This window comes from Grus americana, chromosome 6 (genome assembly GCF_028858705.1).
Source record: "Grus americana isolate bGruAme1 chromosome 6, bGruAme1.mat, whole genome shotgun sequence".
NCBI classification, from domain to species: Eukaryota; Metazoa; Chordata; class Aves; order Gruiformes; family Gruidae; genus Grus; species Grus americana.
This window is the reverse complement of record NC_072857.1, coordinates 40,474,861-40,500,686: the sequence shown is the minus strand read 5'-3', so window position 1 is coordinate 40,500,686 and position 25,826 is coordinate 40,474,861. Positions and strand designations below refer to the sequence as shown.

Sequence of the window (25,826 nt, the reverse complement as noted above, 5' to 3'; positions counted from 1 at the left end):
CCCCCGCCTCTAAATGTGATGCAGAGAACGACTCGCATCTGGAAAATTTACCTTACAGCTCGCTACCGAGCTCTTCTTACAGCAACTTACCTAAAGGGGAAAAAAAGAATCAGACGTGACCCTGCGTGTTGCTGCCCTGCAAGAGTGAGCGTGCAAATGTGCCTTTGTACGCTTAGGGTTAGTTCGAGTCACGGTAACAGCGGAAAGGGAGAGATATGGGCTTATGCGGAGGCTCTGTGGGCTCTAGCGGGGGAAGAACTGGTTAAATCAATGTTAGGTCATGCTGAAGGGCGTGTTTCCCCATGGTCGTGGCCATCTGTACCCAGCGTGGCAAGAGTGGGAAGGAGAAATGTGATGTGCCAGTTGATTGGGTTGTCTGGAGGCATGGAGAAGGTTGGACATGTGCTCATCAGGCAAGGCAAGAAGCACCAAACACAAGATGTTTGTTACCTGGGCTCTAAGGACATCCAAGGGAAAGACAGCAGAGAAGCGTGGTTGGTGGCAGTGCGGTGTGTTGAGGTCCTTGAACCAGCACTTGGAGGTGGAAAGATCTCCGAGGAGGACGCTGTAGGAGGGAGCAGTGCTGCTTTTAGCTCAACAAGGCGCTTGGAAAACGTCGCTGGATGTCGCTGCGCTCGTGGCTCCGCAAATCTGCTGCCTGGCATAGCTGCTCGCACGTCACCGAGCCTTGGCTGCAGAGATGTCCTCAACTGAGCAGGAGAAGAGCCATCCAGGTATGGTGGCGGCAAGCTGAAGCCATAAAATGGCTATTAGATTAGCGCTTTTTACACGAGAGGGTTTTAACTGTTGAAATAGATGTCCGAAGGATCTGGTGCGTTATTTTTTTTCTCAGCTTTATCTCAAGCTTATATCCATCGTGCGGTGGCAGATTCCTCCTCAGCCCTGGGTTATGGGACTTGATGGAGGAATTTGTGGGTGAAAAGCACAACCTGCTTTAACGCAGGAGGCCAGGCTGGGTGTTCCTAATGATTTCTTCCTGCTTTCCAAGCTCCTGATTAAATCTGTGTCGTTTCCCACAAGTTGGGAGCCGAGCCCAGAGGGTGAAATTCCATACGATTCACCGATTAATTCCACCGTCATTCCTGCACGCCCGGGGTCTTAATTGGTGCAGAAAGGGGAATCTTTCCTTTCCCAAATACCTTCAAGACAGTAGGCCCAGCTTTCCCATCAAACCTGCTCCTACAACGCAACAGCGCTGTGACTGCTCTTCCCAGCTCGAGTGGAGTTGCTACCGTTTCTCCCGATGATATACGAGGGTGTCATGACTTGTTATGTCACGTCAGCCGGTGCGGTGGGGTAATAAGAGCTGATGGGATGCGGCAGCAGTCATTTTGAAATGGAAGGAAAAAAAAAGGGTTCTCTGTGCACCGAAGAGCACATCTGGTTTGTGGCATAATTCAAATTAACTTGGGGGAATTCACTACATCTCGGGTGTCTTCCATGGTGACATGCAACATAGAAATGCAATCCTGGAAAGCTTTTATGAAAGCTCAGCAGCCAGAGCGGTTTTAAATTGCTTTTTTTTTTTTTATTTATTTAAAAAAAGAAAAAAAACCAACCTGATGGCAATTTCCTACTCTTGACTGATTCTACCTAATTTGCGCTTGCCCTGATTGCAGTTTTATAAACAGGAATTCCAGGGCTACGTATCTCTCCCCCAAGGCGGGGGATGTTTAGCTTTTCACCTTTCTCTGGACGAAATGCGAATCGCCTGCGTTAAACCTCTCTGCGTAGGGTGATGCTGGGAGAACAGAGAGCGGCCGTGCCTGCCGCCGCCCGGCTCAGGCGGGAACCCGCCGGTCCCCTTTGCAGGGACCCCCAGGAAAATCCCATCTATTAACTCCCCGTGCCCTGCTCGCACCCAGGGGAAAGCGATTCGGGGGTCGATGAGCACGAATGGACCTCGGGACCTTCCGGAGGGAAGCGAGCGTGCTGCGGTGCAAATTGAACTGCACCATCCAGCAGCCAGGCAAGAGGCATCTCCTGGGGAATTAAAACTTTAATCCCTAAGGACACAGCAGAGAGATTATTTCCAGGGCGAGGAAGCATGAAGCGGCGGCCGTTTAGGCTGCAGTGGTATCTTCAAGCCTGGTCCAGGTGATGGCCCATGCTCGCAAAGCTCACCGCCTTCCTCTCGGAGACGAAGATGGATGGAATAAGGGTGCAGTGGATGGCTAATGGAGAGGGTTTCGCCCTCTGAAAGGACGTCCTGGTGCTAGCCAAATGCGCGGTTCCCTTAGCCGTCAGCAGGCCCGTTGCTATTGGGAGCCAAAATCATCCCCTATGCTGATAAAGAGCTCTCCAAGTACTTATTTTTTTTCCCCCCTTAACCTTAACTGAAATGTATCTCTTTTCCCTCAAATCTGGAATAGAAGTTTTGAGCCTCTCTGAGCTTTGTAGAGGTTGCAAAATCCAACCAGTCCTCCCTGCGGGAAGATCTGGCAAAGAGGAATCCTCACGGCTTGATTGGGGGGCACTCCGCTCGGAGCGGGTCCCCGCCATGGGATGTTCACTACAGGCAGCTGCAGAAAATGGCCCTGCCTCTGGTCTTGTGGGGCTCAGATTGGACCATAACTCTGGGGAGATGGATTCTCTGCCATGGGCCAGCTGGATGAGCAGAAACGGTCATGTCACCTCCTGTGCCTCGGTTTCCCCAGTTGTTGAAATGGCAGCAATGATGTTCTTTCTTACGTGGCACTTCAAGACTCCTGAAGGAAAGGCTGGGAGGTATGGTCACACTCTTCCTTGGAGCTGTCAAGGGGCCGTGCAATTAAGTGCTGAACCTTGCTAGCAGAAGTACGAAATGTGTGACTTCTTGTTGCAATTAATCTCAGATTGTGGTACTACTTGGGAAACTGCGTGGGCATTACTTGAAGGAAAGATACCCCAACCCTAACCCAAACCATGTGTGGCTGGTGGAGCTGCCCCAAGGCAAGGGACTTTGCCTGCAGTTTTGCCTGGCATGGCCACTATGGGTGCTGACCGTGGGGCTGCCCCTTCAAGGGGAGTGATGGAGCTGAGCAAGGTGGGACTTCATCCTAACGATGGGGTGGAGCTGCCTCAGGAGAGGATGTAGGGCAGGAGCTGAGCCAGCAGCAAGTCTGGGAATGGGGACAGCAAGGGAGGAGAAGGAGGATTTAAGGCTGTTTGCGTTCCTATGGGGCTATTGAGGACATCAGCTGAACTTCTTGTTCTTTGTGTCTCTGTCTATGCTGTCTCAGCTAGACCACACATTGCTTTCCCCACCTGGGTTGATAATTAGCTATGGAGAGCAAACATCTGTGGCCCCCGAGGCAGGCAGAAAGCCTCGATGCAGTGGGGGTCGCCTTACTTATTGTCCAGCCCATGGTGTGTCTGGTCACCTGCACGTAGGAAGGCTCTGTGTGCATACGCAAGGTAAGTCTGAGCGCGGTGTAGAGAGCAGGGATATTGCTGTGTTAGGAACTGGGGGTCTTTTAGCAATGAGAGGAACCTGTACAGTCCTAAAACCCACGAGAAAAGAGGCCTTTCTGGGTTGGGTCCTGGTGGTATCCAAGACCTAGGTCAGGAGAAGTTGGTCTGAGAGATGCTCAGTACTAGCCAATGGCCCTAGGTGTTGGGACCAGGTGCTTTAAGACCTTTAGCCTCCCAGAGGAAGGTGATGAGAACAAGACAGAGTGCCTTTTGCCAATCAGTAAAGCTTTGGTCCTCCTGGGTCTTGGGCATCGAGGGCACTTCTTGCATCTGAGGAGGAGCATGGTGGGGTTAGGTAGAGGTAAAATGGTGGGAGGCAGGCAGTTGGAGACTGGAAACGTGGGATTTGCTCGGTCTGGAGAAGGGAAAGGGGAGATTTGCAAGATCACAAAGTCAGCAGGAAAGGGAGATGTGGGCCTGTCCTTCACCAGCCCCTGTGTGTGCTAAGTGGGTCCACCTGGTGAAACCAGAGGGAGCCCGGGAGGAGATACAACCTGCTCCATCTGCTCTGAGAACATTTTTCTTATGCTTTTTCTACTTTATTTTTGAACTTATTTCACTGTTTGTCAATTGTTTTTATTTTGCCTCTCTCCTGTTCCACCCACTGTCATGGCTGATGCTTTGAATACACAGCTTAGCAACTTTTGTTCATGGGAAGAGCTACGCGAGAACATCTTGTCTACACGCCACTCGGGAAGACTTATTTTATGCTGAGCTGTCATGCACGTGGCCATCAGAACCTGGAAGAGGAGTAGCTGTTGGATTCCTCGTTCCCTCCATGGTCCAGGAGCCCCTGCAAGACCGTCTCCATCGTGATCATCAGATACCAGCCCTCTGTAACGCGTGAGTAGGTGCCTGGGGATGTTTCGAGAGGGGCCTTCTAGGGTTTCCTGTGTTCTGTTTCTGAGGGTTAACCTGAAAAAATGCAAAGAGCCTTCTGCTTTTGGCTGGCTGCTTTCTTCCTCCCATGGACAGAGTTGTAGGCTGGAATTTGAATCTTGAGGCCAAATGCAATGGTTCCAGAAGGCCTCTTCTTTTGTGAATGCATCTGCATGGGCTATCTCTTCTAGCTGGCTTTATCAAGCTCTGAGGCAGCCCAACCCAGAACTTGGTTTTTGGGCAGGTTGTATTTTGTTCTTTTTTTCCTTTCTTAATCCTTACGTTTACTGCATGGTGGTTTTGGTAGCAGCTGGCTGTTTCTTGCCCTCCTGGAGCGGGCTGTTTTCCCACCACTTTCAAGGCAAAACATTGAAAAAATTGTCTGTTTTTATGCTTGCCAGTAGTTCTAACAATTCAGCTCGTCCTTGTTGGTTGGTTTCCTGTCTTCATCGTGGCATGTCGCACCCTAGAAATGCAGTGGATGACTCCAGGTTTCGTATCAATTTGTGAAATTTCCTCCTCTCCCCTGTTCTTTCCAGGCTCCCAGGGTTTGGGGGGCGGCTGGAAGCAATCTAACAACGCGCTGCCTTAAAAAACCATGGAGGCTTCCCTTTTTTATCATCCTTGCTCTAGTCCTGCACCCCCTCTATTTGCGTTGTTGGCAAAAGTCCTGTTGGCTTCAAAAGGGAGCGGACCCAGGGCAGGACCCCCAGTGTGTGGGGGTAAGTCCTTCTGGGTTCGTGGTGGTCCCCCTGGTCCTTTCCCTTGCTCTTCTCCCTCCCTCCCTCCCATGGCACCCGTTCTTCTGTTCCTGGTGTTTGGGGGTTAGGGGGCAAGAGGTCCGTCTGCCCTGGAGGCATGTTTAGCCTTGTAGACAAGAGATTTGTCTTAACAGCATCCATGTGGTGCTTGACTTCTATAACAGCCAAGGTCTTCCCCCGCATCCCGTGCTTTGGCTGGGAGAGGAACATCTCCAGCTCCACCTTGAGCTGGTCTGCAAAGAGATTTTATCGATCTATTTATTTTTAACTACCATATATTTGTTTCATCCCATATATTTTAACTACCATATATTTGTTTCACCCCATGGAAAAATACCCCAAAAATCTTGCATCTATTGCTCAAAGCATGGGCATGTCTCCAGCGGCTGGGTACCTCAATGCTCTGCAGCCCCTGACCCACCAAGGGCGTTTTTTTGAGCACGGGGGAGCTAATCGCATTGTTCTGGCTCTTTTTCCCTCTCTGCTGTTACTGCAGCGTGGTCAGAGGGTTTGAATGAGGAGGGTTACGCTAATTAAACGGGAAAGGTTGTCTCGCTGGGCTTGCGATCTCTGTCGGGTGGCTGGACCCAGAGGAAAGGGGTCTTTGCGCGGCACAGAAACGGGGCTGAATGGGTGCAGCTCGTGTGTTGGCAGGGAAAGGATTTTGTGCGTGAGTGTGCAAACTGGTGGCAGGTGGAACCGAGTAGAAAAAAAAGGACCCTGCTCCCCATGTGGATGATTGCATCAGGAAGGTCCCTTCCTCCTAATAAAGAAAGAGGAGGAAAATTGGCAATGAACAAATAGGTTTTGTTTTCCTGAGGGCCTTTCCTGGACGGAGTATTGCAGCTTCACCTTCCTCCTGATGGCTGTGGGAAGGGACTTCAGCAGTCTCCCAGGGTTCGGCTATTCAAGTTTTCCAACAGAAAAACTTTGCTTTTTTCAGGACTACTTTCCCCCTTAAACAAAAGGCATATTATCCAGGGAAGGATTTTGATTTTTATGCTTTTTAAGTCAGAAAGCTTCTCCTGCAGAAGCTTTCTAGCTGGCTTTCACAGCGAGTTTGCTCTTGCCACCTCTCTGGGGGTGCTTGGCCGTGGCCCCGCGCACAGCGAGCTACACCCCCGGTAATTCACGTTAGTCTGGCTAGCTTACGAGAGCAAACACTCTGCAAAATAACCCTCAGACTGCAGCGTCCGCCCTGTCCCTGGCACGCGTGTTCGATGCCGAGGACTCATGGCGCATCCCGACGTGTTGCGGGATAACGGACGTGTCCTTTCCGGGCTCTCGTGGAGAGCTGTAAGAACACACTAAAGAACAACGAGCCTTATAGGCGAAACGGTTGTGACAACAGCTACCGTGTTTGCTTAGCTCATCTTCCGGTCTGCGCTTTTAGTAGACCACCCAACGCAACTTCATTGCAATGGTTCTCTGGGGTAAATGGAAGATGGGTCTTGGGCTGGGACCAAGAGGGTCAGCTGCAAAGCAGGACTATCATAAGTACAGATAGTCTTGTTTGGGTGGTGGTTTTTTGATTGTTTTTTTTTTTATTCCCACATCTTTGCCCCATCATATGCTTCCAGACAGCCTGGAACAGAAAGAGAAAGCTCAAGCTCCCCTCAGAGGGATAATGGAACGAAGGAGGAGGCCTCGTTTGATTTTATTCCTGGGAAAAATGGCATGCATTTCTCATCCTGCAGAAGCCCAGTATAAGTTAAGCTGCCAGACATTTATGATAGGAATTTGCTAAGCGTGTATGATTCATGGTTTGGATTGCCGCTCAGCCCCAGCAGGGATTTCTGAGCGGCCGCGCTGGAGGCTGTCCCCTGCAGCTTGATGCGAAGGAAGAGCGTTGCTTCCATGTGGCTTGGCACCACCTTCCTAAAGGAATATCTCAGAGTAGCGGGAGATGTTTGATATCAATCTTTTCCTGCCGCCTAATCTCCTGAAGGAGCAGTTGGGCTTGAAGTCAAGCTGTGAGAGCTCTCCGCTTCTCGGGGTGCAACGCGTACTTCAGCCTTCGCTAATGTAACCTCTGGTTCTGGCGGTGGCCCTGTCCCTCTGGCTGATGGCCATCCGTTTTTCCTGTCAGGCCGCACCAGAAGCCATCAGACGTTGAGATATTCAGACTGTTGCTGCCCTGGGCAAATCACCTGGACCTGCCCACGTCTCCGGTGGGGGATGAGTTGGCAGGACGGTTTGCAGGGGGAAAGGCTTAGCGGGGGTCGGTGGTGCTGCTGCCTACAAACCCCTGTGCTGAACTACTTCAGCCCTGCGTGCCTATGGGCAGCCCGGAGCAGTCAGTTTACAGGGAGCCACCCAAACTCTTCCAGCGTTAAGGTCCTGCGAGCATCAGAAGGCTCTGCTGGGTGCTGCCTGTTGGGTGCTTTGCAGGTGCTGCCTGACAAATAATAAAGGAATGGACCAGGGACCCCGGCACAGGTGATGTGGGGGAGCCCCGCATCCGCGCTGCTCTGGGAGAGGTCCCTCGAGCGCAGTGCTGGTGGATGCTCCAACGTGGCGCTTGACTTTGGGCCTTCTCTGGGCTTGAGTCAGAGCAGGAGGCAGGTCCCTGGGCCATGGAGACCACCTCCATGTTCTCCCCTCCAAGAGCCCTTTCAGAAACCAGTTTGGTCCGGTTCCGCCATTAAAGCAGTTGGGTTTTTTCTGCCTGCTCCTGGAGGGATGCTGTCCTGACACTCAGGAGCTGCATGTTTCAATCTTCTCCTGCTCCTGGCAATGCACGTACCCGTGTCCTGTGCTAACACGGCTCCTTTGCTGTAATGCAGCTTCTCCTTCCTCCTCCTTCTGGGATTTTATTTGTGTGTGTGTATGTGTATTTATCTACTCGTTCTTCCCTCCTCTGCTTTTCTAAACATTTTGAGCTTTATTAAGCTTGATGATCCCAGATTCCCTCCATGAGACTATAAAAAAAAAAATAATGGATAAAAGGATTGAGGCATCTCCAGGCATATTCAGATACAGTCATGAGATGGTGCCTGAGGGCAGAGGGAGAGAGATCCAGTGTTGGCGATTAAACGTACCTCTGGCTCATTTTGGCTGAGAGGTGTCCCCAACCCTTTAAATCAACGCGGCAGAGGAGCAGCGCCCTAGCAGATCTTTGCAGCCCTGGCAGGCAGAAGCCGCAGGGGGGGTGTGGGGGGGAGCACAGTTGGTGCTCCTCATCCATCCAAAATCAAGTGAATACCCTACTACCAAAGCATGACTTTTCTGTGCGGCGTCCGTTTTGTGCTCGCGACCACTTTGGCTTGGCTGGAAGATGATGGGCGGCAGATGTTAGAGACCTCGTCTCGGGGGGGAGGAAGGGGGAGACACTTCTTTAAACAAAATCCTCTCTCGTGTCCTGCAGTTTCCTAAAAGTGCTCATTTGTGAACTGCAGATATTTATCTATCCCCTCGTGTGTGTGTGTGTGGACATTATAAATATGTGTGGCTGTAAACATACTTATATATAGCATGCTTTATTCCATTACCAGTACATTCATGTTATTTCAACTATAACAGCAGTACTGGGGCCAGAAAATGCATCGTTATCAGAGCTTGCAAGTATCGTAATTTTTTTTGACGTCCAAAAATTAGTGGCTTCTCTAATGTCTTGTAAGGACCCTTGATGCTAGCCATCCGTATTACCTCATCCATATGCTCACCAGCTATCAAATTAACGTGCTTTGATTTTCGTGCTTTTTAGCCCACGAACAGAAACCACACGCCTGTTTCCATTAGAATCGCAGGGTGATTTTGCAGGTACTGAAGGCTGGGCCAACAGTTGGGTGGGAGAAGATAGAACCAGCTTAGCCCTCTTGGGACCAACCTGGGCACCTGTGGGGCAGCAAACGTGGGATGGAGCAGAGCAAGGCAGGAGAGGCAGCAAGGAAAGGGAGCTTGGAGCTACAGATGAGCAAGAACGAGCTGGTGAGAAGCCAGCAACACCTCCATAAGTCTGTGGGCGTATGGTTTGTGACATCCTGGCCCTGCTCTTTTAGCAAAGAAAAATTGAGGGCTGGCTCAGAGAAGTCAAAGCAGATGCCAGATCAAGGCGTTGCCAAGGGCATTCTTCACATCTGAGCAGCCTCCCTTCCTGCTGGGGAAGATGAGGGTATTTTTACCCCTGGCTTCCCCTCTGGATCTGAGGTTTGCTCTTGTGGGTGTTGAGGCAAGTTTGTTTATTGCAAGTAATCTAAATATTGCGTTGTATGTGCATTCAAATCTGTATGCAAAGCGACAATTCCGTGCCTAATCTATTTTTTTTCTCCTGCAAACAATTTGCTCGCTCGCTTCAGTATAAATCAGGAGTATGTTCTCCAACGTTGATAAATTCTGGGCTCATATAACCCCAGTGGGGGAAGAACCGGGCTCTATGTGTTTATAAACAGTGAGAGAAAATATGTATCTCTGCACACAGAGTTTACATTCCATGTGGGCTCTCTTGCCAGGGTGTCCAATAAAAGAAAAGACACATTTCTTTTCAAAAGGCGCTGGAAACATCTGGCTGGGTGGCACCATCGCTGAATCCCAAGCGTGGAATCCAAAGGAGGTCAAGCATGATGCAGCAGCCCCATTAATTCAAGGTGCTTGCTAGGGACTAACAAGCTCTGGGATTAAGTAAAATCAATCAAAAGCAGGAAAACCAGGCCCTGGGACTCTCAGAAAAAGGCTTTGTTGGGGGGCGGACGGACTTGTTAATTATTTTGGAAGGTGTTTAGAAGTGTCTTTTTGTCATGGGTGTCTAGACACAGTTGTCATCCTATGCAATTCTTAAACTCATTCAGAAGAATTTTGGGCAAGTTCCTAATAGTCTGAGATTCAGGGAGATGGTTTTAATAATTAAATATTACTGTTGCCTGCTCTCGTGTCGCAGTGTTTTACTGTTCCTTCACAAGGTGTGCTGCTTCTCGGCAGTGATTAGAGCCTGGCTGGAGATGGGGAAAGAGAACTCTATTATCTAGGAAAACGAGAAAACAAACAAAAAACATTGCGTAGCTCGTGTGCGCGTGGGCTTCTGCGCCTTAAGCTAACGGTTCTGCAAGACCCTGCTGTGTTTCTGATGTGGCATGTCTTTTTTTTTTTTTTAAATGTAACATGAAGGCGACATCCACAGTGCACTGTAAAATACCCAAATTAGCCAAGTAACTTCTGATTAACTTGAAGGATGAAAGGCAGCCAAACAAATCCAATTCTGTGCATAAAGTCCTTTCTGGTCAAGTGTTGAAGCGCTCTTTCCAGCAAAACCAGGTGTAAGACCATGTAATAGACTTTCCTGAATTATTTTTGAGAGCAAGTGTTGGAAGGGGTTGGAGAAAGGACATATCATTGAAGCCCCACAGGGAATTTTTAACAGTCAACAATTGGTTGTGTAGAGGACAAGCTTCTCTGTGCCCACCCCAACTCCTTCTTCTAACAGGATCATTAAAGCTACGAACATCAGAACAGCTGGCTCTTTCAAACACCTTCTCTAAACGGGCTGGACTCAACAGTCCTTGACCTTGAGATTCACAAGGAAGAGAAACATTTTTAACAGATTTCCAAATCTTCGAAGCTAGCAAAGGTATCGGGTCTCAAATTCACCTTTTTAGGCAATGGGTAAGATCATGATAATCCTTCTGGGTACTGCAGCAGTGTCTCTGCCAGCACAGTGACAGGTTAATTCACTTGTACCTAACAGAACTCTCAAGCCTTTTTTTCCTTTCCTTGCATTTCTGCAAAGATAAAAATACTTGAAGGGTGTGCGTGTGTGTGAGTATTCATCTTCCATCTCCCGGGACTATTTTTCTCTGTAATCCATAGTTTGTCTCCTGCCTTTTCATGGTTCTTCACTGCTCTTCACTGGCACGTTGGGGTGGCTACCTACAGACCCGTCCTTGGAGATGCTCAGTGGAAATCTGTTTGACAAATGAATGAGGTGATTGTTCCTTCTTCTGTCATATCCTCGGTTTGGTTTGGTTTTAACAAAAAATGGGCTGGAGAGAAAGAAGAGGCTGCAATTGGTACAGCCTTCCCGTACCGTCACCAGCTCCCCCTGTAACGTCTTTGATAAATGAACCTCGGTGCCAGTTGCGGGCCGTCCTGCCGGGATCACTGACCTGACCACACTCTCCCTTTTAGGAACTGAGGACAAAAGCAAGATTTAGAGGAAGTCACCAGACTCGTAATTCTTCCCACGTTTCCCCCCATAGCTGTTAAACGTACGTGGGGCGTGCTGTCGGTCATGAACCCTACGGGCTGGTCCTTGGCTGCAAAGCTCCCTAAAGGAGGAATTTTCCCACTGCTAATCTTTTTGGCAAGGAGTGTAGCCTCGCTCAATCCAATTGTTATTTTTATCCATCGCTGAATGCTTTGCAGCTCAAGCTGGGTGGTCTTTAAGATGTCGTACACAATTAACGTGGGCTGAGTCGAGGGGCGGAGAGGTATTATCAGGGAGGAACGTGCAAGCGTGGGACCAGCTGAATTCCTCTAACGCTGCTGGGACAGTGGTGATGGCTGATGGTGAGCTGAAGCTGCTCCTTGCACAGTTCAGCAGAGGGACTGTCTTGTTCAGAGGTCCATGTCTATCTGTTGTCCCTGTCCCGGCAGGATTGCATCAGGTCAACAAATCTCACTGGGCTGGTCTTGTCAGAAATGCGTCTGATGGCTTTGTCCTCAAAAAGCCCATCCGAGGAGTGCTGACTAAACTCATCTGTCATGGGCAGAGCTGACCAACGAGGACTTCTGAACCTGAGGCAAACTGAGGGGGAGGGCTGAAGGGGTTGACTTCAGAGCATGGTCTCTGGTGCAAATTACACCATGTCTTGCTGAGAGCCCACCACAGCTAGTGCTTCCTTGCTGGGCAAAGCCAGAGGGAGATCTCCTGGCCCTCAAGGGTGACTCTTTTGCCTGCAGATGGGTTGTGCGTGACCGGTGGGATGGGTCAGCCGCAATGGCATTGCCCGATGGAGTTTGGGAGCCTTCTCTAGCAGAGAACGTAGAGCTATCATCAGCGGGACACACTTCAAGGATTTCCACTTCCCCAGGCATTTCTTTAAAAGAGAACTGACGAGGAGATGGGGTGGAAATTATCTTCAGCAAGGGACTGCTATTTTTCCAGCTTTTTTTTCCCTGCTACTGAAAGCATTTTACAAACAACTGATTAAGTTTCGTATCATCCCATGGCAGCTGTAACTGGTAATAGATCATTGCGTTATTTCCCTCTTTATTTCTTCAGTCTGGAAACCTCAGCTAGTCATCAGCAAATCAGGAGGTGCAGAGGGTTAATGAAACATGTAATTGAAAAAGAAGGGAAAAATAAAATCTCCGTATGCGTGAAAAGTTACGGAAATCCCCATACACTGAGAAATAGATCGGCGACAAGTTGCAAAAATCACTCCGGTTGCTTGGTGGTGTCTCATGGATGGATGCGGCAGCCGTCACCAGGTTGGCCCAAGAGCCGTAGGCAGCACTAGCCTGTCTGCTGGTGGTGCGTTGCCTTGTCTGAGGTGGGAGAGTCCACCCCGCTGATGCGCTGGAGGTCGACTTGGTTGAGTTGCACATCCCATCTTGGGATGAAGGCCAATTGGAGGTGACACCAGAATTTAAGCTGGGCTGATTAGATCCTGCCTGGTCTTGGACTCAGTCCTTAATTTCTTTTGCATGCACTTCTCTTGGGAAGCCCTGTTACCCTTTAAATCTAAACCAGCAGTTTTCTTTTGCATCCAGGCAACCATCTTCATCATGCTGTGGGTTACTGTGCATCGTCAAAATAGCGCTGGCCTCCTGGGGTTGGCGAGGGCTTGCGCGCGTGTCCCGTCTCCGGGTGTTCTCTGTGTCCAGCCGACGCAGCTAGGACGTTCAACAGCTGCCGTCGTTTTGGGACGGGGGGTCTGCGGGTTGGATGTTTGCCCATCGTTGGATGGAGACCACCGGCTCATTTGCTCTGGGGCAACGAGCTGCGAGAGGCTTACAGCCGCCCGGGTTTCCACAAGGCAGTATTTATCTGTGGAGGGATCCAACTCGCTCTTTCCTCCCCTTCCTCCGTCTGCGACCTCTGCCTTTTTGGTTTAAACCATCGTACTGCAGGAAAGCCCAAAGGCTGCAGCGCGAGCAGGCGTGCAAATATCTGGGTCACTGCAGGGTGAGAGGCTTAGAGGGATGAGGTGACCCCAGGAGAGGCACGGCAATTCAGCTCTTTTTGATTAAGTGAGGGTTTTGGGTTTTTTTCAGGTTTTCATGTGGAAAAAGTATTATTCTAAATAACACTTTTTTCCTTATTTTCCTCCCACCTCCCATATAATTTTCCATCTCCCCACCAGAAAAAGGGGAAGGGCGATTTGTGAGAAAAGCAAAATAATTTTGCTTTTGGTTCCATTACATCCTTTAAAAACTGGTTTGTTTTCTTAGTGGGGAAAACCAGAGAAAATCAGTGTGGAAGAGGAAAATATGCTTTTCCCTCAGCTATAGGGATGCTCCTTGGCAAAATACTTTTGACAGAGCAACCGCCGGGGACTGAAGCGTTGCCAAACCCATCCTTTTTGTGAAACCGAAGTCCCTGAACGTCCCCACGTGCCAGGAGCTGCCAGGACTTTGTGGAGGCTGCCGAGTGCTTTGGTGCTGTGGTGTTGTCCCTCCAGAGGTGACATTTCAATTCCAGCCGTAGGGCTGCGATGAGCGCCATTCATACGTCCAAAGGATACCCAAAATGGGGGAAACTGGGATCTTTGGTATCTGTGGCAGAGAACTTAAGGGAGATGGTAATTTCCTCATCAACCTTTAACTCTTTAACCCCAAAATGACAATCCCAGAGGCAGGTTTCACTCTTTCACCGTGTCCTCCCACGGCAGAAATGTCCAGCTTTACGCTTCCTAAGTAGAAATACGCTTTCCTGAAATAATTTGCGACACCGGCCCTGGCGATGGTTATTCCCAGATGCTGCCTTGCATGGTGGTACGACCGGGAGCGGTGACGCCTGGTTCCCTTCCCAGGAGCTGTTTGACTACTCTAAGAGTTGGGAGAGCAACCCTGAGGGTATCTGAATTACATCCCATAAATTGATAGGAACGCTGTCACCTTGGGCAGCTCTCCTATGGCCAAGCCAGAGGGAAACGTGATGGGAGCGGGGCCGGCAAAGGGAAGAAGAGATGATGAGGAGCTCGGAAAGTCCTCTGGAGGAGGAGGAGGTGGGGGGGTTAAACAGATTAGAGCTGTTTAATTTAGCGAGGAGCAGAGTAAGAGGTGTCTTGGTAGAGTTTATGAAATAGTGAGTGGTGCAGAGAAGGTCAAGAAACCACCGCTATCTGCCAGCATTTATATTTTACAGGACACTTGATGCTACTCAAAGGGAGGGGTGGAATATTGAATAATATTTATATTAATATATAATATTAAACCAAATGCTTAAAGTTGGGGGGGGAAAGATGTTTTGCAAATATACGTCAGTGCTCCAGCTGTTCTTGAGTGATGCTGTTAGGACAGATGGACACAAAAGGACTGGCTGGGGTTGGGAGTGAGAACCAAGGGTGGTTGGGCACGGAGGGGCCGGTCCCGGGGAGGACCTGCCCCCCCGGTTGGGGGGTGCCCGAGGGCTCTGGGAGACGAGCCACAGTGGCATACAGCCCGCGGGTCAAGGGCAGCGGGGTGTTTGCTGTAAAACTGTCGTCATCTGGCCATCAGGAGCTGCGGCGGTGGTTCGCTCTACAGGCTAGGGAGCGTGATTTACTGTCTGGAGCTGTCTTTCAAAGGGACAAATGAAGTTAGGACAAGCTGTGTCGCCGGATCAGAAGTAACCCCGTGGTTCCCCTGCCGCGCTGATTTACCCCACCGAAGAGCTAGCCAAAAAATATTATTTGCTGCGTGGGGGTGTCTTGTGAAAGCGGTTGGGGCAGAGCGGTGATCAGGTCGTTGCGGGTGGTGTAGGGGCTGCTGGCATGGCGAGGGTCCTGCAGCTCTGGGATGGAGCTGGGACCCCGCCGTGAGCCCCTCATGGAGGGGCTGGAGGGAGAGGGGCTTCCCAGGCTGGTTCACCCAGCTTTGGATGAGGGAGCTGGCGTGTGGTGCCTTGCCCTGATAACGATGCTGCTTTGACCCCTTCCCATGTCCCTGCTGACGCTGGGGACCCTCTGCCGTGCTCCCAGCTTTGTTTTCATCTTCAGTAATAACGAAAGAAAACAAACCGATGCTTCGCGTTCGCCCCGGTCCGGAGATGCTCGTTAGATGGGGGATGAGAGCTGGGTTTTTCTCCAGCCCGTGTCAAACACCTGCGTGCCAACAACTTTGCTGGTTGTTGCTCTGAGATCCGTGTCTAATGAGCGCTCCCTGGGGAGGGATGCTGAAAACGATTAACCAGGAGCTTCTTGGAAGGAGGGGGTGTTTGGTCGGGGGGTTGCAGCAGCAGGGCTGGCAGAGGAGCACGGGGATGGGTGGGCTGTCGCAGCACCACGCTGGCATCAGTGCTTTTTCCCTCTCTGGGAAATCACCGTCTCTGCGGGATCGGGGTGCTCCGTAGGTTACCGAGGCTTTTAATGCAATGCTGTGTAAAACCAGGGTGGGATCAGAGGGCTGGGGCCGCTCTCCCAAAGGGTGCAAGTCGCCATGCTCAGAGCCCGAAGACCACAGGGAGGGTCTGGCTGGTGCAGCCCTTGGGTGAGAAACTGAGCTGTACGGGGAAACTTTACCCCACGAGCTGGGACCTGAAGAGCAACGGCTCCGCTCTGCCTTGGCCTTTCAAGGGGCCCCTCCCAGTTCAGTCGTTCTCACGCCAGAGCAAATATTTTAAAAAGGGATAGAGAAGATGTAGTGGTTTCTCTGCAGCTCCTGATGTGAAATCTCTCCCTCTTGCCCCTTCCTTCCCCGGTACGGCTGGCATCTGCTGGCCTGGCAAGGAGGGATCTCTCCGTGTGGTCGCTCTGTTGCTGTCGTTCCCCTGGACACAAGTGACAGCAGAGCATCCCACCGGAGCCCCAAAGGAGCAGGAACGCTTGGCAGAGAGCAGCCAGCTGGGGAAAGCCCCTCAGCCCCGAGCCTGCATCCTCCAGGCAGCTGCATCCTCCAGCAACGCCGGACACCCAGCAAAGCGTGGGACTTAATGCGATGATAAACACACAACTGAGAATGTTTCTTTTACAGGGAAACACTAAAAAACCATTACCAAAGTCACAGCGAGGGGGTTTGCCCATGGGTTTTAGATAAGCTGTGAGATGAGGCATCCCTCTTCCACAGGACCGGGATGCTCAGACCGCATTCCTCCCCTTCGAAAGGGCACGGCGGCAGCAACATCAAAGGTTTTGGGTGGATATTTTTCAAGCGTAGGACGGCTGCAAAAAGCTTAAGGCGGGAGAGTTGATCAGAAAGTTGGGGAGCTGCTCTCTCCTGTGCTCTGGCCAGCGAGGAGCTGGCTGAGCTCGCTCTGTCCCCCCCCGCAGCAGCTTGCAATGCAAACAGTACCTTAGGTGAAGGGAGTCGTGGTTTGTGCCGGAGAAAAGTCCTCGTGTCACCAGAAATTTCAGATGTGCTTTAATGTTTTTTTTTTTTTTTGCTGGTGTTGCGCCCAGCCTCCATAACAAAGGTTTTAAATTTTTTTTTTTGGGGGGGGGGTAAGAGCATCCCCTTTGCCAGCTGCGCATCGGGATTTAATTCCCGTGATGGTGACGGTGCGCGTACCTAAGGCTGGATGTAAACAGGGCTATGATATACAAACGGGTCCTGCCTGGACAGAAAGGTCTGAAGGCAAACACCCTGCACGGTCCCATCGGGGAATTACGCCGAGCTCTGATCCCCTGCCGAAATACGTGTTCGCGGTCCCTGATGCTCCCGGCTGTCCCTGCGTGCAGCCAGCCCTCGCGCCTGCCGCCCTTGGCTTGGGGTTGTCAGACGGGACCGATCCGGTCATCTCCGTCAGGAAGATTTATTCTTTCGCCAGCTCGGTGCTGAGGGCTCGCCCTCATTTCGCTTTCTGCAGGGGGCTCGTCCCGCCTCGCTGCAGGTTCAACCCAAAAAACTGGGGCCGGGTTTGCCATAGAGATTTGGATGACCATCTCTGAGCAGGTTTCATGAGCCCGTGGGGGTGATGGCTGGAAATTATTCTGGGTGGGTGACGGAGAGCCGAGAGATCCTCTTTGCAGGAGCGCACAGCTGACTTGCTTTTTTTTGCAATGTTGGTAGAAAAGAAAAATCATATATATGTGTAAACCGCAAGAAGTCGGTAGCGCAAAGACCATTCAGGTCGAGTTAGACTGAGCATGGTATGGCCTGTCGGATAATAGCTTCTCACAAAAGGCAAACGTAAATCATTTTGATGCAAGTATTTGAACCGCCTAGTCCCGTTGCTCCCATAGCGCGGTTAATCTGATGCTGGGAAGTGAATAACTCAGCCACGTTTCATCTCCGCCGGTTGGAAAGCTCTGCTCCCTCCCTCTTCCCCACCGAGTTTCGTCAGGAGCAGAGGGAAAACACAACAGGTTGGTCCGTGCTGACCGACCGACGATTGCTTGATCAGAATCACAGATTCTGTGTTTAGGCACGTCTTTCACGGCAATTTGTCTTTTTTTCCTACTTTATTACCTGGAAAGGCTTACCTTTGCTCAGGGGATGCTCAGCTTGCTTGCTTTTCTGGTTAGAAACGACAAAGGTCACGCACCGCAGTGACAAACGTGCTTTTCTCTAGGTCAGTTGTTCACCAAAAAGCACCGGGGATAAATTTTTTCCTATAAAAGCCCAAAATTCTTCCCTCTGGTCTTAAACACACAGAGCCAAATTTAGTTATCTCAACAGCGCCCTGCCTTAGATCATGGGGCGGATGTTGGCCTTTGGTGGCTCCATCAGTATCCATCCGTCTTCAATAGAAAGTGTTGAGTCGGAAGAAAATGTATGCACATTCTTATAGCGACCCGTGTTTTGTTTAAAAACAAGGAACATGTGCAAAGTGGTATTTGTTATAGTAAAACTTTCAAAAAAAAAAAAGAAAGAAATGTAACCGAGCCTTTGAAACATCAAAAAAGTTGTGGGATTGTTTTTGGCAGGAAATGAAAAAATTTGCTTTTCCTTCATATTCTTCTATTTTCTTTTTTTTTTTGTAATTTTTCCGAAGACGATGTAATTTCCTGACTATCCCTAATCTGAGCTGTATAATCAAAAGGAAAGGAAGACAAACCGGGATAACTCCTTCCTATAAGGAAATGCTTTCCAATCTTTATTTGAACGCGCTATAGCTTTGTGAGCCTTATCCTGCAGATAGAGCTAAAAGTATTATTTGGCAAAGGTCCTTGTTGCACAGAGAGGGGCTGGGGATGGAGGGGAGAGAGGTAACGGCGTTATATGCAGACATCCTTAAGGATATTTAAGACCCACAGCTGGAGAGGAGGCTCCCAAGTAAATTTTTCTTTGTATTAATGCGCGTTCATTTAATCCAAACTAGTGCTTTAGGTTCGTTTTTTGAGATCAAACCCTGGCTCGTGTATTTGGGAGCGTGGTACTCGGGGCAATTGCTCTCGTTATCTGATGAATACGGTTGGCTCTTCCCTTCCAGGCCAAATGATGGGAGTAATTAGAACTTGTTCGGTTTGCAAATAGGAAATTTGCAAACCAGACGGGAACGTTAACGGCGGTAACTGGAAGGAGAGCCAAGCAAATGAAGGAAACGCCTGTCTCCAAGAACCATCTTTCCAAAAGGAGCTAGCCTCCAAGAAAGCTACGGAAAGCTGCCGTGGTGTAGTTCGGTTGGGAATTAGGTTCCAGAAAGGCTCGTAACTTCATTGAAAGATGGTCCTGGACTTGACGCTGACAGATTTTGCTAGCGGTACTCGTGCTTCTTGGCTCAAACCAAGACTTGAAGCCATTTTGCAAGCAGGAAGACATTGGAAGATCTGTCACTCGCATGAGTTTTCCAGCCACATCTGAAACAGTATTATGAAACTGGTCTGACTTGGGTTCCCACATCAAAATGGGAGTCAACTGATCCAGATTCAGGGCGTCTCATCCAAACCGCAGCTCAGTTTTTAAGAGGGTTGGATTTGCAGCTCAAGTTTCAGTCCGCTTCTAATGGGAACATGACTTTAATTTTGGATGATCCCCAGGAATTTCTCTATCTTGCAAGCCGCCGATTTCCAGATCTGTGCGTAGCGTAGAGCCGGGGGGGGGAACCTGACCTCTTTTCAACTCCTATGTACGTTCTGTGTAATCCAATTGCTTCTGCTTTCGTTCAAGTCAAATTTACTGCTAGAGAAAAGTGGAAAATTTTCCAAAGAACGCAGGCAAACGCAAAGAAATTTGCGTATGAGCAAAGCCCCTCTCTTACGAACTCCCAAAGAAACCCTCTGTTCCCAACCAGAGGGTCCACAGCATCCCTCCTAGGCTGCGAGGACCATTTATTCGAACCCTGGTTCTCATTATCATTTTTAGCCACAGAAATTTCCCCCTGCTGCAAGAGTTACGGCCCGATCTAAAGAAAAGAAAATGTAATGCTTGCGTAACGTCGTAACAACATGTTTTTTCGGTCATTTACTTGGGGTTCTGTAGCGTTAAAAAAAAAAAAAAGAGCAAACGCTCGGGAAACGTTTGCTTTAATGCCCTTGTGGAACCACGCTCCTGTCCCTGGAAAAAGCCAGCAGCAATTAATACGCGTTGCTCGTTTATGAGTGCAAGCAGGCTGATTTAAACAGCGTGTTCAATACCGGTAGGCGCTGCAGAAATACAATATTTCAGACTAGAACGATTTGACTTGTAAAACATCGGGAAAACGTTGAAAACCATTCTGGGGTCTGCTAGGGGGGGAAATAGAGGATTTTGAGGACGTATTGGGATTTTTTTTTTCTTTGTTGCTATAACAAATGGCAGATTCTAATGGGAATATTCGAGACTCGTTGGTATTTATCGTTGCCTTACTGAAAGATCATCTTCAGGTGCTTTAAAAAAGCAAGGGGACACAAAAGAAAAAAAAAAAAAGGTTTCTGGTTTAAATTGGGGCCTCAGAGTGGCAGCTTTTCACAGGAAGATGTGACAATCTTTTTTCCAGCAGAGAAAAACAGGTCAGTTATCGGTCCTGAGCCCTTTTGCTCCGATATGGCACAAAGAGGTACTGCGAGCAGGGTTCCCCCGAAAAAGCAGGTGATGGATAAGCCCGCATCCTCGCCGATGTGAATCCCTGACCCAGTTTCCGTAGCAGACTAGCTCAGGAGCGTGAAAGAGCTGTCAGGGATGGAGAAAACGCCTTGCGGGCAGGCTGGCCCTTCCGCGCGCACGTACGTGAGGTAAGCATCGCCGCGTCGGAGCGAGTCGCTGGGCGCGTCGCAAACGAGCCCGCTCAGACCCGGTCCTCCGGGGATCCTGCCCCGAGACGTTGCCGCACAGCTCGAGGATGGCTTGATGAATAAAAATCCCAGCTGATGTGCCAGGTGGGGAAGAAAGTCTTGCAGTCACTGGCTGCGGAAGGAAATGGGTGGTGGTTTGTAATATTTTCCACCGGTTCCACTTTTTGAAATTATTTTCCCACTCTTTTCCAACTGCCAGCCCCCCTTCTACTCTCTGCCCATCCTCATTCCCACGCGAGAGTCTCGATGTCCACCGGTTCGTCCCCTGGGATCGCAAAGCGCTGGCGCGTGCTTCCACCCGTCCCGTTTTGGGTTTGGAAAACAGGAGATCGGTGAGATCCCTGCCCTCGCAAAGAGCAGCAGCTGGGCTGTGGCATCCCCATCCCGCCAAAAAATCTCTCCCCAGGGACCCACCGTGTTCTGTTGCGTGGCGGTGGGGTAACGGGAGCTGGTGCTGGTGCTTTAGCTCTCCCCAAAGGCTGGGGTGAGGACTCACGGCATCCATAGGAGCTGCTCCCTCCACGGGGAGGGCTGTGAGCCTCCTCCAAGCCAGGGTGCACGGAGAACTGGAGCGGGGGGTGGTGTGTGAGCCGAAATGTTTTTGGTAGCGTGATGTAAATAGCTCCTGAGTCAGCTGCCCGGGGGGGCTGGAGGCTGCTCCGTCACTCGAGATCACTTGGCTTGGTGCTTGATGTGCTCTTCCAGACGTAATTGCTAACTCGGGGCCGGTTTATTGGGTTTTGCTGTGTGCGTTTGCGCAGCAGGGCGGATTAATTCTCTCTGCTGCAGGGGTCACTGGACGGGGCTGCGCAGAAGGTCCCTCGAGGACGAGGGTTCAGAAAGGCGCGGGGATGTCGGACACCCATCTCCAACGTGAAAGCGGAAAGGGAAATAAATGCTTTATCCTGCTCCCCCCCCGCCCCCGGACTGCCACAAAAATTCCAATTTACAGAAATATGCGGATGCCTTTTAGCCTCTCAATGAACAAATCTACGGTCTTGCCAAGTGAAAATACTCCTTCAAGTGCCCGGCCGTGCTCTAGTTTGTCCCATCCAAGTGTATTTCAGTCCCAGCAGCGATCTCTTCTCTGGCAAGGATTTAATATTAGGAGGCCGTTGGCCCTAATTCAGCAAAGCGCCAGGTCGTCGGCAGTGCTCGCATGTTCGTGGCTTGCTCTCTCCTTAATATCGCATCGAGCACATGTTCCTTGGGAGATGAATGTTTGGAGCGAGGAGACAAGTTGGTTTTGTTCCTGTTGATTTTGTTTCTCGTCCAAATTAATAATAGGTTAAAGATGTCCCGCTGATCAGCCATAACATCCCAGCAGCATTATTTGTTCTGTCCCAGTTGAGACTGGGGTCCTGGGGTGGGAAGGAAGGAAGACACCAACTCTGCCGTGGAGGTGGAGAAAGGAGAGGCTTCTGGTCTTAAGAAAAGGGGCGTCAGTGTTAAGTTGGCCTTAAAAAAAGAAAAAAAAATGGCTCGTGGCTGGTGGTGTGGATTTCCCTGGCTGACGAGAGCGAGATGGCTGAAAAGCAAATATGGGGAAAATTATAAGTGAATTGGAGGTCTTGAGTTAAAGAAGGAGGGTGCCCAAATGATGGCGGTGTTTTATAAAACCAAGTGGAGGCGTCTCCAGGCATCTCCTTTCCATGGGAGTGGAGACGGCAAAGAATTTATGTCTCGTCCATCCCCAGAACCTGCGCTCTGCGTCCAGGTTAGAAAGTTCACATCAGCCTATCCAACGCTTCACGTCCGCCCTTCTGCTTTCTATCCCAGGTCCTTCCCTGCCAAACTTGGGGGTATTCGGCGTTCCTCTCTGCTCCCCAGCCCCTCGCCGTCCAGCAGCGTGATAGGAAAATATTGAAAGCTCTTTCTTGCTCAATATCTATCTGTATATATTTTTGCACACCTATATAAACTGGGTGTGTATGTGATATATATAATATATCTATAAGAGAAGCTTGTCTAGAACCACAGCATGCGGCTTTTCTCTGTCAGCAGGCTTTCCATGAGGCTAGGCTTACACGTGGGGACCAGATGTGGCCGTCCAAAAAGGTCTGTTCACTTCTACACCCTCTTTTTCCCTGTCCTACTTAAGTACAGCATGAGACATATGGGCCAACCATCCATCTGAGGCTAAGCGGAAACCAAGGGTGATTGCTTACAATGCCATAAATAGCCATTTTCGTAGTAAACAGGGATATGTGAATTAAGAACGAGCTCTCCAAGCAGTTTGTAGACATTCCAGTTTCTTGTTTTAATATCTTTATGTGGCTTTTCTCCCCCCCTCCTCTTCTCTTAGTGGGAGGTGACACGTTTAACAATGCTTCCCATGAGCAAGAGGCCCACTCTGGTTATCTAAAGCAGAATGATTTATTTTTTTTTTTTTTTAAAAAAAAGGGGCTAGAGCTCTTCAAAAGAGAGTTTGAAGAACTAGAGACCTCAGGCGTCTTGGGAGCTGTATATTGAGTTCTTTGAGGGGACCCTGGAAAATCCCATCCCCCCGATACTGGCAGTGGATGCAAGGATTGAGGGGACGCGTTGCCAGCTTAGAGCTTTTGTATGAACTTTCAAAGCTTTCACGAGCTGTCTCAGCCAGCCACCCTTCTTCCTGACAGCAACGAAAGCTGTCCAGAAAGTCGAATTCCCGTCGCATGGAATGAAATTTTCCTGACGTTTTTCTATTTGCTTTTGTTCCAGATCAGGAAGAAAAGTCAAAGTTGGTTTTTTGTTTTTTTTTTTTTCCCTGAGCGGAAGTTCTTGTGAAATGCAGAGTCGGAAACATGGGAGCGACCTTCTTGAAGCGGACCATTTAGTTTCAGTCTCAACACCAGGTAAAGTGATATAAAACCCGGGCGTCGGAGCGAAAGGAAAGGCTAGAATAACCGACACGAAAAAGGAAAAATGAAGCTTTTGGTTTCAAACATAAATATTTCTGAGGTTTTGCTGTCCAACTTCTTCAAAATCAAAATTCTCCTGCCTGTCAAATTGTTTTGGATGAATCAGAATTTACTGTTGGAAAACTGCTCGGGGAATTTTAGCGGTTTGCCCCAAACACAGCTTCCTCTCGCATCTGTGCTCCTCTTTACAATGCGGAGTTGATAACCACACGCGAAACTTGGGATCCAGCTTTGAGGCTGGCCCTGCTTTGAGCAAGAGGTTGGACTGAAGAGCTCCGAGATGCCTTTTGACCTCAGTGATGCCCGCAGTCTTTGCCACGGAAAATAGTAACTTTGCTCAAGAGATAATGAGGGAGGAAGAAGGGGGAAGGGGAAAACAAGAGAGGAGGGGAAAAAAAGCAAGATAGCAGAAGAAAAACAGAGGTAGAGGAACGTGCTTCTCAAAACCGTGCCTAGAGGGGGAAAAGCACGAAGAGTATTTGTACCTTTCCAGGCTAAAAATTTAAAATTCCTTCCCCGCTTTTTTTCCAAAATATCTCCAAAGTAATCTCCTCCAGGCAGCCTGCAGACCTGATCCCAGCTCAGCAGTGGAGGAGGGGATCGTCCCAGGCGCGTGAAGCATCTTTGGGAAGGTGACATCTCCAACCGCGGGGAGCATCTGCTTACGGGGAAGGCACAGGAGAGTTGGCACGTTAAGCTATAGGCAACTGTCTTTAATTTTACCCACTTTTACTTTACAGAGAGCAAACGGCAAGCAGAAACACCAAATCATACATCAGGAGCCGCTGCACGAAGCAAGAGAGAGGAGCGGTCCTGGTCGCTGAAGCCCAGCACCCCGTGGCAGAGGGAGCGCTCGACGTATGGAGAGGTTTAGTAAGGTAAGGAGGAGCATTTTGGTTATCCAGCTTCTCTGCAAGTCTGGGAGCTGCATAAAGTCGCTCGGTAATTCTTGCTTGTGCTGCTCTTCCTTGAACTCAGTGGGTTAAGGGAGCGGGAGCCTACAGCCACCCTGACTTGAAGGGACGGTGGCGTGGGAGTGACAGTGGACTTGGTTTGGCCACAGCACCCGGGTGCCTGCTGTATTTTGGCTAAGTAGGTCTGGTACTAAAGTGTTGCGAGGTCGACGGCGCGAGTCCTGCTGCAGAGAGCCGTCTCAGAGCCCCGCAGCGTGCTCCATAGATAGGTTGGACGTTTGGTGTCGTAATTCCGACAGCGCTCGGTATTGGCTCAGCTCCGCTTGATTCAAAGTCAGCGGGAAGCACTGACGGCGAGCCAGCACGGCTCTTGCAACTCCCTTCTCTCACTAATTACTTCTGGCTGCCGTGGAAGCCCCGAGGACTTCAAAGGGATGACGCTGGATTTGCACGAGGCTGTCTCTCTGGATCTTCTATCCCGGTTTCTCAGCCCATGGTGGTCCGTAAGGCTTCAGAAGGGGACCCACTAAACAACTGCAGAAAACATTACAATATATTACGCGTTCCCACAAATGCGCATTCCCACACAGACAAAGGCAAGGCAAATGGAGAGAAATCAAAGCGCGAAATGAACAATTGAAATGCAGCTTTTTCTTTTTCTTTTTTTTTCTTCCCCCCCTCCCCCCCCCCCCAATTTTTCTTTTTGGCTGTAAATGAGAAGGCATGTGCACAAGATGGAGTTTGGTTCTCCAAAAGGTGAAATGGTTCTTGAATAAAAGGCACACAAGTGCACACCCTGCCCTGCATCAAGGGCACTATGGGATGCTGCAGAGGTGGTCCAAGGCCCTGGGCACCGTCCCTCGGGGCAAGTCCAAGCTTGAGCCCTTAATGTCACTGATCTCTCGGTGCTTTTAACATCTCGTTCTTAACCAGCTGCACACATCTGCTAATGCAAGACCAAAGACAGACCACTCCAAGCAGATCTGTTTGGTTTTCTAAAATTATTAATGAGTCTTCAAGGAACTTCATACACCTCACACCTCAGCAATTGTATCCCCGGCGTTTTGCCGCTCCGTTCTTGGGGGCCGAATTTTGAAGCAAGATATCCATGTACCGACTTTGCCGCAGTGATGCTGCTTTTCCTTGGGTGGCGATGTGCCCTGCTTCTCTACGAAGGAGCAGAGAAACCCCGAGGTGAAGTAATCTCTAACATCCACAGCCATGCCAGGACACCCACCAAATCAGTGCAATCCTTCCCCCTCTCTCAGCACCTGGGTCAAAGAGGAGAAGTTCTGGTCCAGGCTGAGCAGAAAAAGCACTTTTTGGTCTATGGTGGAGGTTTCAAGGAGATGCTTGTGCCAGGGATGTCAGCTCAGGGGGACAAGGGAAGGCGGGCCTATGCTCTCCGTGTGCCGCAGAGGGGCAGCGAAATGCGGCACTGAAACCACAGCAGCGAATGTGTCGGAGGCTTCTTTCTCTCTTCCGAAGCGTCGCCCACCTTCTCGCAGCCTTTTGGGCTGGAAGAGGGCTTTAATCAGAGGGTTCGTGTGGTTAGGGCTGTTGGAGACATCTCCAGCACCGCTGCGTATCCTAAAAGAAAAGGAGAGA

At 50.0% G+C, this 25,826-nt stretch overlaps 1 protein-coding gene across 3 annotated transcripts in view; it reads left to right on the top strand.

Moving 5' to 3' along the window:
* The first annotated feature begins 28 nt into the window (after window positions 1–28).
* The window catches only part of LOC129208289 (uncharacterized), a 77,713-nt gene continuing 51,915 nt past the window's right edge, over window positions 29–25,826 (top strand). For all 3 annotated transcript variants that reach the window (XR_008577766.1, XR_008577767.1, XM_054830770.1), the window contains exons 1-5: window positions 29–2,748; window positions 4,108–4,317; window positions 22,406–22,459; window positions 23,105–23,238; window positions 24,045–24,182. Coding sequence is in view for 1 of the 3 variants with exons in the window: in XM_054830770.1 (XP_054686745.1) it covers window positions 2,363–2,748; window positions 4,108–4,317; window positions 22,406–22,459; window positions 23,105–23,238; window positions 24,045–24,178 (918 nt within the window). In the remaining 2 variants the exon portion in view is untranslated. The remainder of the gene's footprint in view (window positions 2,749–4,107; window positions 4,318–22,405; window positions 22,460–23,104; window positions 23,239–24,044; window positions 24,183–25,826) is intronic.